Source organism: Pseudophryne corroboree, chromosome 11, assembly GCF_028390025.1.
Source record: "Pseudophryne corroboree isolate aPseCor3 chromosome 11, aPseCor3.hap2, whole genome shotgun sequence".
Classification (NCBI taxonomy): Eukaryota; Metazoa; Chordata; class Amphibia; order Anura; family Myobatrachidae; genus Pseudophryne; species Pseudophryne corroboree.
In genome coordinates this window covers 186,770,266-186,783,962 of record NC_086454.1, presented here as the reverse complement: position 1 = coordinate 186,783,962, position 13,697 = coordinate 186,770,266, and the positions used below count along the sequence as shown (strand labels likewise).

Here is a 13,697-nt window from a genome sequence, read left to right as displayed (position 1 = left end):
AGCCTCTGAAAGATGGCTCACAACAATAATAACCCGATTTTTGTAACAATAACTATGTACAAGTATTGCAGACAATCCGCACTTGGGATGGGCGCCCAGCATCCACTACGGACTATGAGAAATAGAATTATCGGTAAGTAAATTCTTATTTTCTCTAACGTCCTAAGTGGATGCTGGGGACTCCGTAAGGACCATGGGGATTATACCAAAGCTCCCAAACGGGCGGGAGAGTGCGGATGACTCTGCAGCACCAAATGAGAGAACTCCAGGTCCTCCTCAGCCAGGATATCAATTTTGTAGAATTTTACAAACGTATTTGCTCCTGACCAAGTAGCTGCTCTGCAAAGTTGTAAAGCCGAGACCCCTCGGGCAGCCGCCCAAGATGAGCCCACCTTCCTTGTGGAGTGGGCATTTACAGATTTTTGGCTGTGGCAGGCCTGCCACAGAATGTGCAAGCTGAATTGTACTACAAATCCAACGAGCAATAGTCTGCTTAGAAGCAGGAGCACCCAGCTTGTTGGGTGCACACAGGATAAACAGCGAGTCAGATTTCCTGACTCCAGCCGTCCTGGAAACATATATTTTCAGGGCACTGACAACGTCTAGCAACTTGGAGGCCTCCAAGTCCCTAGTAGCCGCAGGCACCACCAATAGGTTGGTTCAGGTGAGACGCTGAAACCACCTTGGGGAGAAACTGAGGACGAGTCCTCAATTCCGCCCTGTCCGAATGGAAAATCAGATAAGGGCTTTTTCAGGATAAAGCCGCCAATTCTGACACGCGCCTGGCCCAGGCCAGGGCCAACAGCATGACCACTTTCCATGTGAGATATTTTAACTCCACAGATTTAAGTGGTTCAAACCAATGTGACTTTTGGAACCCAAAACTACATTGAGATCCCAAAGTGCCACTGGAGGCACAAAAGGAGGCTGTATATGCAATACCCCTTTTACAACGTCTGAACTTCAGGGACTGAAGCTAGTTCTATTTGGAAGAAAATTGACAGGGCCGAAATTTGAACCTTAATGGACCCCAATTTCAGGCCCATAGACACTCCTGTTTGCAGGAAATGTAGGAATCGACCCAGTTGAATTTCCTCCGTCGGGCCTTACTGGCCTCGCACCACACAACATATTTTCGCCAATTGCGGTGATAATGTTTTTGCGGTTACATCCTTCCTGGCTTTGATCAGGATAGGGATGACTTCATCCAGAATGCCTTTTTTCCTTCAGGATCCGGCGTTCAACCGCCATGCCGTCAAACGCAGCCGCGGTAAGTCTTGGAACAGACAGGGTCCTTGCTGGAGCAGGTCCCTTCTTAGAGGTAGAGGCCACGGATCCTCCGTGAGCATCTCCTGAAGTTCCGGTTACCAAGTCCTTCTTGGCCAATCCGGAACCACGAATATAGTGCTTACTCCTCTCCATCTTATCAATCTCAGTACCTTGGGTATGAGAGGCAGAGGAGGGAACACATACCCTGACTGGTACACCCACGGTGTTACCAGAGCGTCTACAGCTTATTGCCTGAGGGTCCCTGGACCTGGCGCAATACCTGTCGAGTTTTTAATCATGTGGAAGACTTCTGGGTGAAATCCCCACTCTCCCGGGTGGAGGTCGTGCTGAGGAAGTCTGCTTCCCAGTTGTCCACTCCCGGAATGAATACTGCTGACAGTGCTATCACATGATTTTCCGCCCAGCGAAGAATCCTTGCAGCTTCTGCCATTGCCCTCCTGCTTCTTGTGCCACCCTGTCTGTTTACGTGGGTGACTGCCGTGATGTTGTCCGACTGGATCAACACCGGCTGACCTTGAAGCAGAGGTCTTGCTAAGCTTAGAGCATTGTAAATGTCCCTTAGCTTCAGGATATTTATGTGAAGTGATGTCTCCAGGCTTGACCATAAGCCCTGGATATTCCTTCCCTGTGTGACTGCTCCCCAGCCTCGCAGGCTGGCATCCGTGGTCACCAGGACCCAGTCCTGAATGCCTAATCTGCGGCCCTCTAGAAGATAAGCACTCTGCAACCACCACAGGAGGGACACCCTTGTCCTTGGTGACAGGGTTATCCGCTGATGCATCTGAAGATGCGATCCGGACCATTTGTCCAGCAGGTCCCACTGGAAAGTTCTTGCGTGGAATCTGCCGAATGGGATTGCTTCGTAGGAAGCCACCATTTTACCCAGAACCCTTGTGCATTGATGCACTGAGACTTGGCTCGGTTTTAGGAGGTTCCTGACTAGCTCGGATAACTGCCTGGCTTTCTCCTCCGGGAGAAACACCTTTTTCTGGACTGTGTCCAGGATCATCCCTAGGAACAGAAGACACGTCGTCGGAACCAGGTGCGATTTTGGAATATTGAGAATCCAATCGTGCTGCCGCAACACTACCTGAGATAGTGCTACACCGACCTCCAACTGTTCCCTGGATCTTACCCTTATCAGGGAATTGTCCAAGGAAGGGATAACTAAATTCACTTCCTTCGAAGGAATATCATCATTTCGGCCATTACCTTGGTAAAGACCCGGGGTGCCGTGTACCATCCATACGGCAGCGTCTGAACTGATAGTGACAGTTCTGTACCATAAACCTGAGGTACCCTTGGTGAGAAGGGTAAATTTTGACATGAAGGTAAGCATCCTTGATGTCCCGAGACATCATGTAGTCCCCTTCTTCCAGGTTCGCAATCACTGCTCTGAGTGACTCAATCTTGAATTTGAACCTCTGTACGTAAGTGTTCAAAGATTTTAGATTTAGAATCGGTCTCACCGAGCCGTTCGGCTTCGGTACCACAACAGTGTGGAATAATACCCCGTTCTCTGTTGCAGGAGGGGTATCTTGATTATCACCTGCTGGGAATACAGCTTGTGAATGGCTTCCAAAACTGTCTCCCTGTCAGAAGGAGACATCGGTAAAGCCGACTTTAGGAAACGGCGAGGGGGAGACGTCTCGAATTCTAATTTGTACCCCTGAGATATCACCTGAAGGATCCAGGGGTCTACTTGCGAGTGAGCCCACTGCGCGCTGAAATTCATTGAGACGGGCCCCCCACCGTGTCTGATTCTGCTTGTAAAGCCCCAGCGTATACTGAGGGCTTGGCAGAGGCGGGAGAGGGTTTCTGTTCCTGGGAACTGGCTGATTTCTGCAGCCTTTTTCCTCTCCCTCTGTCACGGGGCAGAAATGAGGAACCTTTTGCCCGCTTGTCCACGAAAAGACTGCGCCTGATAATACGGCGTCTTCTCATGTTGAGAGGCGACCTGGGGTACAAACGTGGAATTCCCAGCTGTTGCCATGGCCACCAGGTCTGAAAGACCGACCCCAAATAACTCCTCCAGTAATAAAGCAATACTTCCAAATGCCGTTTGGAATACGCATCACCTGACCACTGACGTGTCCATAACCCTCTACTGGTAGAAATGGACAACGCGCTTAGACTTGATGCCAGTCGGCAAATATTCCGCTGTGCATCACGCATATATAAAAATGCATCTTTTAAATGCTCTATAGGCAAAAATATACTGTCCCTATCTAGGGTATCAATATTTTCAGTCAGGGAATCCGACCACGCCAACCCAGCACTGCACATCCAGGCTGAGGCGATTGCTGGTCGCAGTATAACACCAGTATGTGTGTAAATACCTTTTAGGATACCCTCCTGCTTTCTATCAGCAGGATCCTTAAGGGCGGCCATCTCAGGCGAAGGTAGAGCCCTTACAAGCGTGTGAGCGCTTTATCCCCCCTAGGGGGTGTTTCCCAACGCACCCTAACCTCTGGCGGGAAAGGATATGCTGCCAATAACATTTTAGAAATTATCCGTTGTTATCGGGGGAAACCCACGCATCATCACACACCTCATTTAATTTCTCAGATTCAGGAAAACTACAGGTAGTTTTTCCTCACCTAACATAATACCCCTTTTTTGGTGGTACTCGTATTATCAGAAATGTGTAAAACATTTTTCATTGCCTCAATCATGTAACGTGTGGCCCTACTGGAAGTCACATTCGTCTCTTCACCGTCGACACTGGAGTCAGTATCCGTGTCGGCGTCTATATCTGCCATCTGAGGTAACGGGCGCTTTAGAGCCCCTGACGGCCTATGAGACGTCTGGACAGGCACAAGCTGAGTAGCCGGCTGTCTCATGTCAACCACTGTCTTTTATACAGAGCTGACACTGTCACGTAATTCCTTCCAACAGTTCATCCACTCAGGTGTCGACCCCCTAGGGGGTGACATCACTATTACAGGCAATCTGCTCCGTCTCCACATCATTTCTCTGACGTCCTAGTGGATGCTGGGGACTCCGTCAGGACCATGGGGAATAGCGGCTCCAGGAGACAGGGCACAAAAGTAAAAGCTTTAGGATCAGGTGGTGTGCACTGGCTCCTCCCCCTATGACCCTCTTCCAAGCCTCAGTTAGATTTTTGTGCCCGGCCGAGAAGGGTGCAATCTAGGTGGCTCTCCTAAAGAGCTGCTTAGAGTAAAAGTTTTGTTAGGTTTTTTATTTTCAGTGAGTCCTGCTGGCAACAGGCTCACTGCATCGAGGGACTTAGGGGAGAGAAGTGAACTCACCTGCGTGCAGGATGGATTGGCTTCTTAGGCTACTGGACACCATTAGCTCCAGAGGGAGTCGGAACACAGGTCTCACCCTGGGGTTCGTCCCGGAGCCGCGCCGCCGACCCCCTTGCAGATGCCGAAAAGTGAAGAGGTCCAGAAACCGGCGGCAGAAGACTTTTCAGTCTTCATAAGGTAGCGCACAGCACTGCAGCTGTGCGCCATTGTTGTCAGCACACTTCATAGCAGCGGTCACTGAGGGTGCAGGGCGCTGGGGAGGGGCGCCCTGGGCAGCAATGATAGTACCTTATTCTGGCTAAAAATACATCACATATAGCCCCTGGGGGCTATATGGATGTATTTAACCCCTGCCAGGTCTCAGAAAAACGGGAGAAGAAGCCCGCCGAAAAGGGGGCGGGGCCTATTCTCCTCAGCACACAGCGCCATTTTCCCTCACAGAAATGCTGGTGGGAAGGCTCCCAGGCTCTCCCCTGCACTGCACTACAGAAACAGGGTTAAAACAGAGAGGGGGGGCACTTATTTGGCGATATAACTATATATATTAAAATGCTATAAGGGAAAAACACTTATATAAAGGTTGTCCCTGTATAATTATAGCGTTTTTGGTGTGTGCTGGCAAACTCTCCCTCTGTCTCCCCAAAGGGCTAGTGGGGTCCTGTCCTCTATCAGAGCATTCCCTGTGTGTGTGCTGTGTGTCGACATGTATGAGGACGATGTTGGTGAGGAGGCGGAGCAATTGCCTGTAATGGTGATGTCACTCTCTAGGGAGTCGACACCGAAATGGATGGCTTATTTAAGGAATTACGTGATAATGTCCAGGCGTCTCAAACACCGTCAGGGGCGTTAAAACGTCCTTTTACCTCAGTCGGTCGACACAGACACAGACACGGACACTGACTCCAGTGTCGACGGTGAAGAAACAAACGTATTTTCCTTTAGGGCCACACGTTACTTGTTAAGGGCAATGAAGGAGGTGTTACATATTTCTGATACTACAAGTACCACAAAAAAGGGTATTATGTGGAGTGTGAAAAAACTACCTGTAGTTTTTCCTGAATCAGATAAATTAAATGAAGTGTGTGATGATGCGTGGGTTTCCCCCGATAGAAAATTATTGGCGGTATACCCTTTCCCGCCAGAAGTTAGGGCGCGTTGGGAAACACCCCTTAGGGTGGATAAGGCGCTCACACGCTTATCAAAACAAGTGGCGGTACCGTCTCCAGATAGGGCCGCCCTCAAGGAGCCAGCTGATAGGAGGCTGGAAAATATCCTAAAAAGTATATACACACATACTGGTGTTATACTGCGACCAGCGATCGCCTCAGCCTGGATGTGCAGCGCTGGGGTGGCTTGGTCGGATTCCCTGACTGAAAATATTGATACCCTTGACAGGGACAGTATTTTATTGACTATAGAGCATTTAAAGGATGCATTTCTATATATGCGAGATGCACAGAGGGATATTTGCACTCTGGCATCAAGAGTAAGTGCGATGTCCATATCTGCCAGAAGTTGTTTATGGACACGACAGTGGTCAGGTGATGCAGATTCCAAACGGCACATGGAAGTATTGCCGTATAAAGGAGAAAAAGACAACGTCTTTTCAGCCTCAGTCCTTTCGTCCCCATAAGGGCAAGCGGGCAAAAGGCCAGTCATATCTGCCATGGGATAGAGGAAAGGGAAGAAGACTGCAGCAGGCAGCCCATTCCCAGAAACAGAAGCCCTCCACCGCTTCTGCCAAGTCCTCAGCATGACGCTGGGGCCGTACAAGCGGACTCGGGTGCGGTGGGGGAGGTCGTCTCAAGAGTTTCAGCACGCAGTGGGCTCACTCGCAAGTGGACCCCTGGATCCTACAAGTAGTATCCCAGGGGTACAGATTGGAAATTCGAGACGTCTCCCCCTCGCAGGTTCCTGAAGTCTGCTTTACCAACGTCTCCCTCCGACAGGGAGGCAGTAGTGGAAACAATTCACAAGCTGTATTCCCAGCAGGTGATAATCAAAGTACCCCTCCTACAACAAGGAAAGGGGTATTATTCCACACTATATTGTGGTACTGAAGCCAGACGGCTCGGTGAGACCTATTCTAAATCTGAAATAGTTGAACACTTACATACAAAGGTTCAAATCAAGATAGAGTCACTCAGAGCAGTGATAGCGAACCAGGAAGAAGGGGACTATATGGTGTCCCGGGACATCAGGGATGCTTACCTCCATGTCCCAATTTGCCCTTCTCACCAAGGGTACCTCAGGTTCGTGGTACAGAACTGTCACTATCAGTTTCAGACGCTGCCGGTTGGATTGTCCACGGCACCCCGGGTCCTTACCAAGGTAATGGCCGAAATGATGATTCTTCTTCAAAGAAAATGGACGATCTCCTGATAGGGTCAAGGTCCAGAGAACAGTTGGAGGTCGGAGTAGCACTATCTCAAGTAGTTCTACGACAGCACGGGTGGATTCTAAATATTCCAAAACCGCAGCTGTTTCCGACGACATGTCTGCTGTTCCTAGGAATGATTCTGGACACAGTCCAGAAAAAGGTGTTTCTCCCGGAGAAGAAAGCCAGGGAGTTATCCGAGCTAGTCAGGAACCTCCTAAAACCAGAAAAAATGTCAGTGCATCATTGCACAAGGGTCCTGGGAAAAATGGTGGCTTCTTACGAAGCGATTCCATTCGGTAGATTTCACGCAAGAACTTTTCAGTGGGATCTGCTGGAAAAATGGTCCGGATCGCATCTTCAGATGCATCAGCGGATAACCCTGTCTCCAAGGACAAGGGTGTTTCTTCTGCAGTGGCTGCAGAGTGCTCATCTACTAAAGGGCCGCAGATTCGGCATTCAGGACTGGGTCCTGGTGACCACGGATGCCAGCCTGAGAGGCTGGGGAGCAGTCACACAGGGAAAAAATTTCCAGGGAGTGTGATCAAGTCTGGAGACTTCTCTCCACATAAATATACTGGAGCTAAGGGCAATTTACAATGTTCTAAGCTTAGAAAGACCTCTGCTTCAAGGTCAGCCGGTATTGATCCAGTGGGACAACAGCACGGCAGTCGCCCACGTAAACAGACAGGGTGGCACAAGAAGCAGGAGGGCAATGGCAGAAACTGCAAGGATTCTTCGCTGGGCGAAAAATCATGTGATAGCACTGTCAGCAGTGTTCATTCCGGGAGTGGACAACTGGGAAGCAGACTTCCTCAGCAGGCACGACCTCCACCCGGGAGAGTGGGGACTTCATCGGGAAGTATTCCACATGATTGTGAACCGTTGGGAAAGACCAAAGGTGGACATGATGGCGTCCCGCCTGAACAAAAAACTGGACAGGTATTGCGCCAGGTCAAGAGACCCTCAAGCAATATCTGTGGACGTTCTGGTAACACCGTGGGTGTACCAGTCGGTGTATGTGTTCCCTCCTCTGCTTCTCATAACCAAGGTACTGAGAATTATAAGACGTAGAGGAGTAAGAACTATACTCGTGGCTCCGGATTGGCCAAGAAGGACGTGGCACCCGGAACTTCAAGAAATGCTCACAGAGGACTCATGACCTCTGCCGCTAAGAAGGGACTTGCTTCAGCAAGTACCAGGTCTGTTCCAAGACTTACCGCGGCTGCGTTTGACGGCATGGCGGTGGAACGCCAGATCCTAAGGGAAAAAGGCATTCCGGAAGAGGTCATTCCTACCCTGGTCAAAGCCAGGAAGGAGGTGACCGCAAAACATTATCACCACATGTGGCGAAAATATGTTGCGTGGTGTGAGGCCAGGAAGGCCCCACGAAGAAATTTCAACTCGGTCGATTCCTGCATTTCCTGCAAACAGGAGTGTCTATGGGCCTCAAATTGGGGTCCATTAAGGTTCAAATTTCGGCCCTGTCAATTTTCTTCCAGAAAGAATTGGCTTCAGTTCCTGAAGTCCAGAAGTTTGTCAAGGGAGTATTGCATATACAACCCCCCTTTTTGTGCCTCCAGTGGCACTGTGGGATCTCAACGTAGTTCTGGGATTCCTCAAATCACATTTTAAACCGCTCAAATCTGTGGATTTGAAATATCTCACATGAAAAGTGACCATGCTGTTGGCCCTGGCCTCGGCCAGGCGAGTGTCAGAATTGGCGGCTTTGTCTCACAAAAGCCATATCTGATTGTCCATTCGGACAGGGCAGAGCTGCGGACTCGTCCCCAGTTTCTTCCTAAGGTGGTGTCAGCGTTTCACCTGAACCAGCTTATTGTGGTACCTGCGGCTACTAGGGACTTGGAGGACTCCAAGTTGCTAGATGTTGTCAGGGCCCTGAAAATATAGGTTTCCAGGACGGCTGGAGTCGGGAAAACTGACTCGCTGTTATCCTGTATGCACCCAAAAAACTGGGTGCTCTTGCTTCTAAGCAGACGATTGCTCGTTGGATTTGTAGCACATTTCAACTTGCACATTCTGTGGCAGGCCTGCCACAGCCTAAATCTGTCAAGGCCCATTCCACAAGGAAGGTGGGCTCATTCTGGGCGGCTGCCCGAGGGGTCTCGGCATTACAACTCTGCCGAGCAGCTACGTGGTCGGGGGAGAACACGTTTGTAAAATTCTACAAATTTGATACCCTGGCAAAAGAGGACCTGGAGTTCTCTCATTCGGTGCTGCAGAGTCATCCGCACTCTCCCGCCCGTTTGGGAGCTTTGGTATAATCCCCATGGTCCTGACGGAGTCCCCAGCATCCACTAGGACGTCAGAGAAAATAAGATTTTACTTACCGATAAATCTATTTCTCGTAGTCCGTAGTGGATGCTGGGCGCCCATCCCAAGTGCGGATTGTCTGCAATACTTGTACATAGTTATTGTTACAAAAATCGGGTTATTATTGTTGTGAGCCATCTTTTCAGAGGCTCCGCTGTTATCATGCTGTTAACTGGGTTCAGATCACAGGTTGTACAGTGTGATTGGTGTGGCTGGTATGAGTCTTACCCGGGATTCAAAATCCTTCCTTATTGTGTACGCTCGTCCGGGCACAGTATCCTAACTGAGGCTTGGAAGAGGGTCATAGGGGGAGGAGCCAGTGCACACCACCTGATCCTAAAGCTTTTACTTTTGTGCCCTGTCTCCTGCGGAGCCGCTATTCCCCATGGTCCTGACGGAGTCCCCAGCATCCACTACGGACTACGAGAAATAGATTTATCGGTAAGTAAAATCTTATTTTTTCTCCTCATACATGTCGACACAAAAGTACCGACATACAGCACACACACAGGGAATGCTCTGATAGAGGACAGGACCCCACTAGCCCTTTGGGGAGACAGAGGGAGAGTTTGCCAGCACACACCAGAGCGCTATATATATACAGGGATAACCTTATATAAGTGTTTTTCCCCTTATAGCTGCTGTATAGTAAATACTGCGCCTAATTAGTGCCCCCCTCTCTTTTTTTTAACCCTTTCTGTAGTGTAGTGACTGCAGGGGAGAGACAGGGAGCTTCCCTCCAACGGAGCTGTGAGGGAAAATGGCGCCAGTGTGCTGAGGAGATAGGCTCCGCCCCTTTTTCGCGGACTTTTCTCCTGCTTTTTTATGGATTCTGGCAGGGGTTAAATGCATCCATATAGCCCAGGAGCTATATGTGATGCATTTTTTTTGCCATCCAAGGTGTTTTTATTGCGTCTCAGGGCGCCCCCCCCCAGCGCCCTGCACCCTCAGTGACCGAAGTGTGAAGTGTGCTGAGAGCAATGGCGCACAGCTGCAGTGCTGTGCGCTACCTTGTTGAAGACAGGACGTCTTCTGCCGCCGATTTTCCGGACCTCTTCTGCCTTCTGGCTCTGTAAGGGGGCCGGCGGCGCGGCTCTGGGACCCATCCAAGCTGGGCCTGTGATCGTCCCTCTGGAGCTAATGTCCAGTAGCCTACGAAGCCCAATCCACTCTGCACGCAGGTGAGTTCGCTTCTTCTCCCCTTAGTCCCTCGATGCAGTGAGCCTGTTGCCAGCAGGTCTCACTGAAAATAAAAAACCTAATCTAAAACTTTCACTAAGAAGCTCAGGAGAGCCCCTAGTGTGCACCCTTCTCGTTCGGGCACAGAGATCTAACTGAGGCTTGGAGGAGGGTCATAGGGGGAGGAGCCAGTGCACACCAGATAGTCCTAAAGCTTTCTTTAGATGTGCCCAGTCTCCTGCGGAGCCGCTATTCCCCATGGTCCTTACGGAGTCCCCAGCATCCACTTAGGACGTTAGAGAAACACCTACTGTAAAGTAAATAAAATCACTGTATCTAGAGCTACTCCCACTGGAAGACAGTCACCGTATCTAGAGCTACTCTCACTGGAAGACAGTCACCGTATCTAGAGCTACTCCCACTTCAAGACAGTCATTGTATCTAGAGCTACTCCCACTGGAAGACAGTCACTGTATCTAGAGCTACTCCCACTGGAAGGCAGTCATTGTATATAGAGCTACTCCCACTTGAAGACAGTTGTATCTAGAGCTACACTCACTTGTAGACAGTCACCGTATCTAGAGCTACTCCCACTAGAAGACAGTAACTGTATCTAGAGCTACTCCCACTGGAAGACCGTCACCGTATCTGGAGCTACTGACTGCACTGTCAATAATGTACATGCATGCTTTCAGTCTGTCTTGCTTGTAATTAATTGCAGATTAATTAGGAGGAGTTATTTCCAGAAGTGTGAAGAGATTACTTAAGAACAGTACACATGCCAAGATGGGGGTGATGGATACAGTTTCAGGTAAATAAAGGTTGCACATCCATAGTAATAAGCAGCAGTTAAACAAAATCCCTAATAAATTTCCATCATAATAAAATACGTATCCTGAACTGACAAGGTAAGAAAAAAAAAGTAAAAACATAAACACACTTTAATCTTTCCAAACCAACAAAGCATCATTGGGGAAACAACCTTAACAGTAAATAACCACAAATCTATAAGCATTTTGGCTTCCAAGGACTGTACTCACCAGCTGCTCCCCAGAGAGCACTTCCAGCAGCCGTATAAGCATCCTTCCATCTCGCAGGTCACTGTATAGGTCAGAAATCCTACAGGTAACTCGTGCAAGATGTGAATTTACCCATTTTGTGAAGGTTTTCTTTTGGACAGCTTCACGCTCATCTATGCAGTTGGAAGAGAAAACAAATAATCACATATATAAAAATGACCATGATTACAGGTAAAAGATGTTAGCAAAGGTTTAACATTGTTTGTTCTCCAATATTTCATCTAGGTACACTATTAGTCATGTCACAGAACCATATAGTGAAATCTGTTTACGTTAGAATCACTTTAAGGGAACATTACTGCCGATTAGCCCAATATTGCAATGTATGGGACCCCAAAATCCGCATGATTAATCAGATCATTATCAGGCACCCTAGAAAATACAGCTGGGAGATTACTGCTGTTGGCCTTTGTCTGCTGTCATGGTCTGACAACACTAAGCAGCCCTAGTGTAAGTCAGAGGTCAATAGGTTGCTCAACAAGCGTTGAGCAGCTCAATCTAATTCAATTTGTCCATCCGTGCATGTGGCCAAATTAGACAGTGATCAGCCCATGTGTGACCACGCTTAATTCACTTGCTGCTTAATTCACTTGCTTTAAATTATGGTAATAGGTGATACAGGTTGAGTATCCCATATCCAAATATTCCGAAATACGGAATATTCCGAAATACAGACTTTTTTGAGTGAGATAATGAAACCTTTGTTTTTTGATGGCTCAATGTACACAAACTTTGTTTAATACACAAAGTTATAAAAAATATTGGCTAAAATGACCTTCAGACTGTGTGTATAAGGTGCATATGAAACATAAATGCATTCTGTGCTTAGATTTAGGTCCCATCACTATGATATCTCATTATGGTATGCAATTATACCAAAATACGGAAAAATCCCATATCCAAAATACCTCTGGTCCCAAGCATTTTGGATAAGGGATAATCAACCTGTAATACGATAACTTATTAGCTCTAAAGCGGTCCGCTGGCATAAAGAATTTAATTTATAAGATAATGAAAACACATTAACAGTGTACAGAACAACGGGATACGGTCATTAGGTCGACCACTATTGGCTAGCCATGAGAGGGGACACGGTGCACCAATTGGGGTTCCCCGTCATTTTACGAAGAAAATGACACCAAAAAAGGGTTTAAAAACTGTCGACCTTTTGCCTTGTCGACCTAGTACATGTCGACCTAATGATCACGTCGACCTAATGCATATCGACCAAAGTTGTGTCGACCCAACGACCCATACCCCAGAACAACAAAAGCAAGATATGTAGAACAGAACAGCAAAAATAGAAAACAAATCAAATAAATTCCAATTGCTTGCAGGAACCAAACTTGGATTGAGGATTTGAATGTGAATACATTTTTGAGTAAAGAACAATAGTCAATATTGCCACACACTGCATTCTTATAGATTGGAGGCCACAATGTATGGATCAACACTTTCAGGACAAAATTTAAATAATATAAGTTAAAATCCTGTTATATACGGATTATAAAAATTAAAACATTTCCATCACATGCATGTATCTCACACAAGACCCCCACAGCTCAAGTTCACGAAATCATCTCCTGCAGTGACCATTTCAATTCCCATTTTACTGGTCTTCCCCTTACTAGACTTTTATCCCTACTATCTATTCTGAGTGAAGCAACTAGACTAATTTTCCTGTCTTATACCTCTGCTGCTGCTGCTGCTGCTGCTGCTTTGATAACTAGTGCTTACATTGGTTGTCGCTACAGCACAGGCTTAAAACAGAAAATTATACCTTGCAACAATAAAATTAAACATCACTTCACTTATTTTTTCCATGCACTCTTTCCCAAGAACTGCACCTTTCACTCTTTCACGGGCTGCAGTCGGTCGCGGCAATTCCCAATCCCAAGACTTTCTACTAACCTTTAAAAATTCACCAATACAACTGAGCTGCCCCCTCTCGGATTCCCAGCATTGTAGGACCACAAAGAAGCTAGTTGCAATTAATGTGTCATCAATAAAAAGAAGAAAATGGAGAAACTACTTAGCCGGCGCTTTGTATAAATTTCTCAGTTATAGATGTTCCCAACACCAGAAGGGGGACATTGATGATGTTGACATGGTAAAATGTCAACACCTGGAAAATGGGACACTGACAGAATGCCGGCACTTCCATCA

The 13,697-nt window shown here is 47.7% G+C and overlaps 1 protein-coding gene across 2 annotated transcripts in view; it reads right to left on the bottom strand.

The window, feature by feature from the left end:
- Nucleotides 1-13,697, bottom strand: part of SPTBN2 (spectrin beta, non-erythrocytic 2) — a 421,076-nt gene that overhangs the window by 98,495 nt on the left and 308,884 nt on the right. For both annotated transcript variants that reach the window (XM_063945149.1, XM_063945150.1), the window contains one exon: nucleotides 11,493-11,644. In XM_063945149.1, coding sequence (XP_063801219.1) covers nucleotides 11,493-11,644 — 152 coding nt within the window. The remainder of the gene's footprint in view (nucleotides 1-11,492; nucleotides 11,645-13,697) is intronic.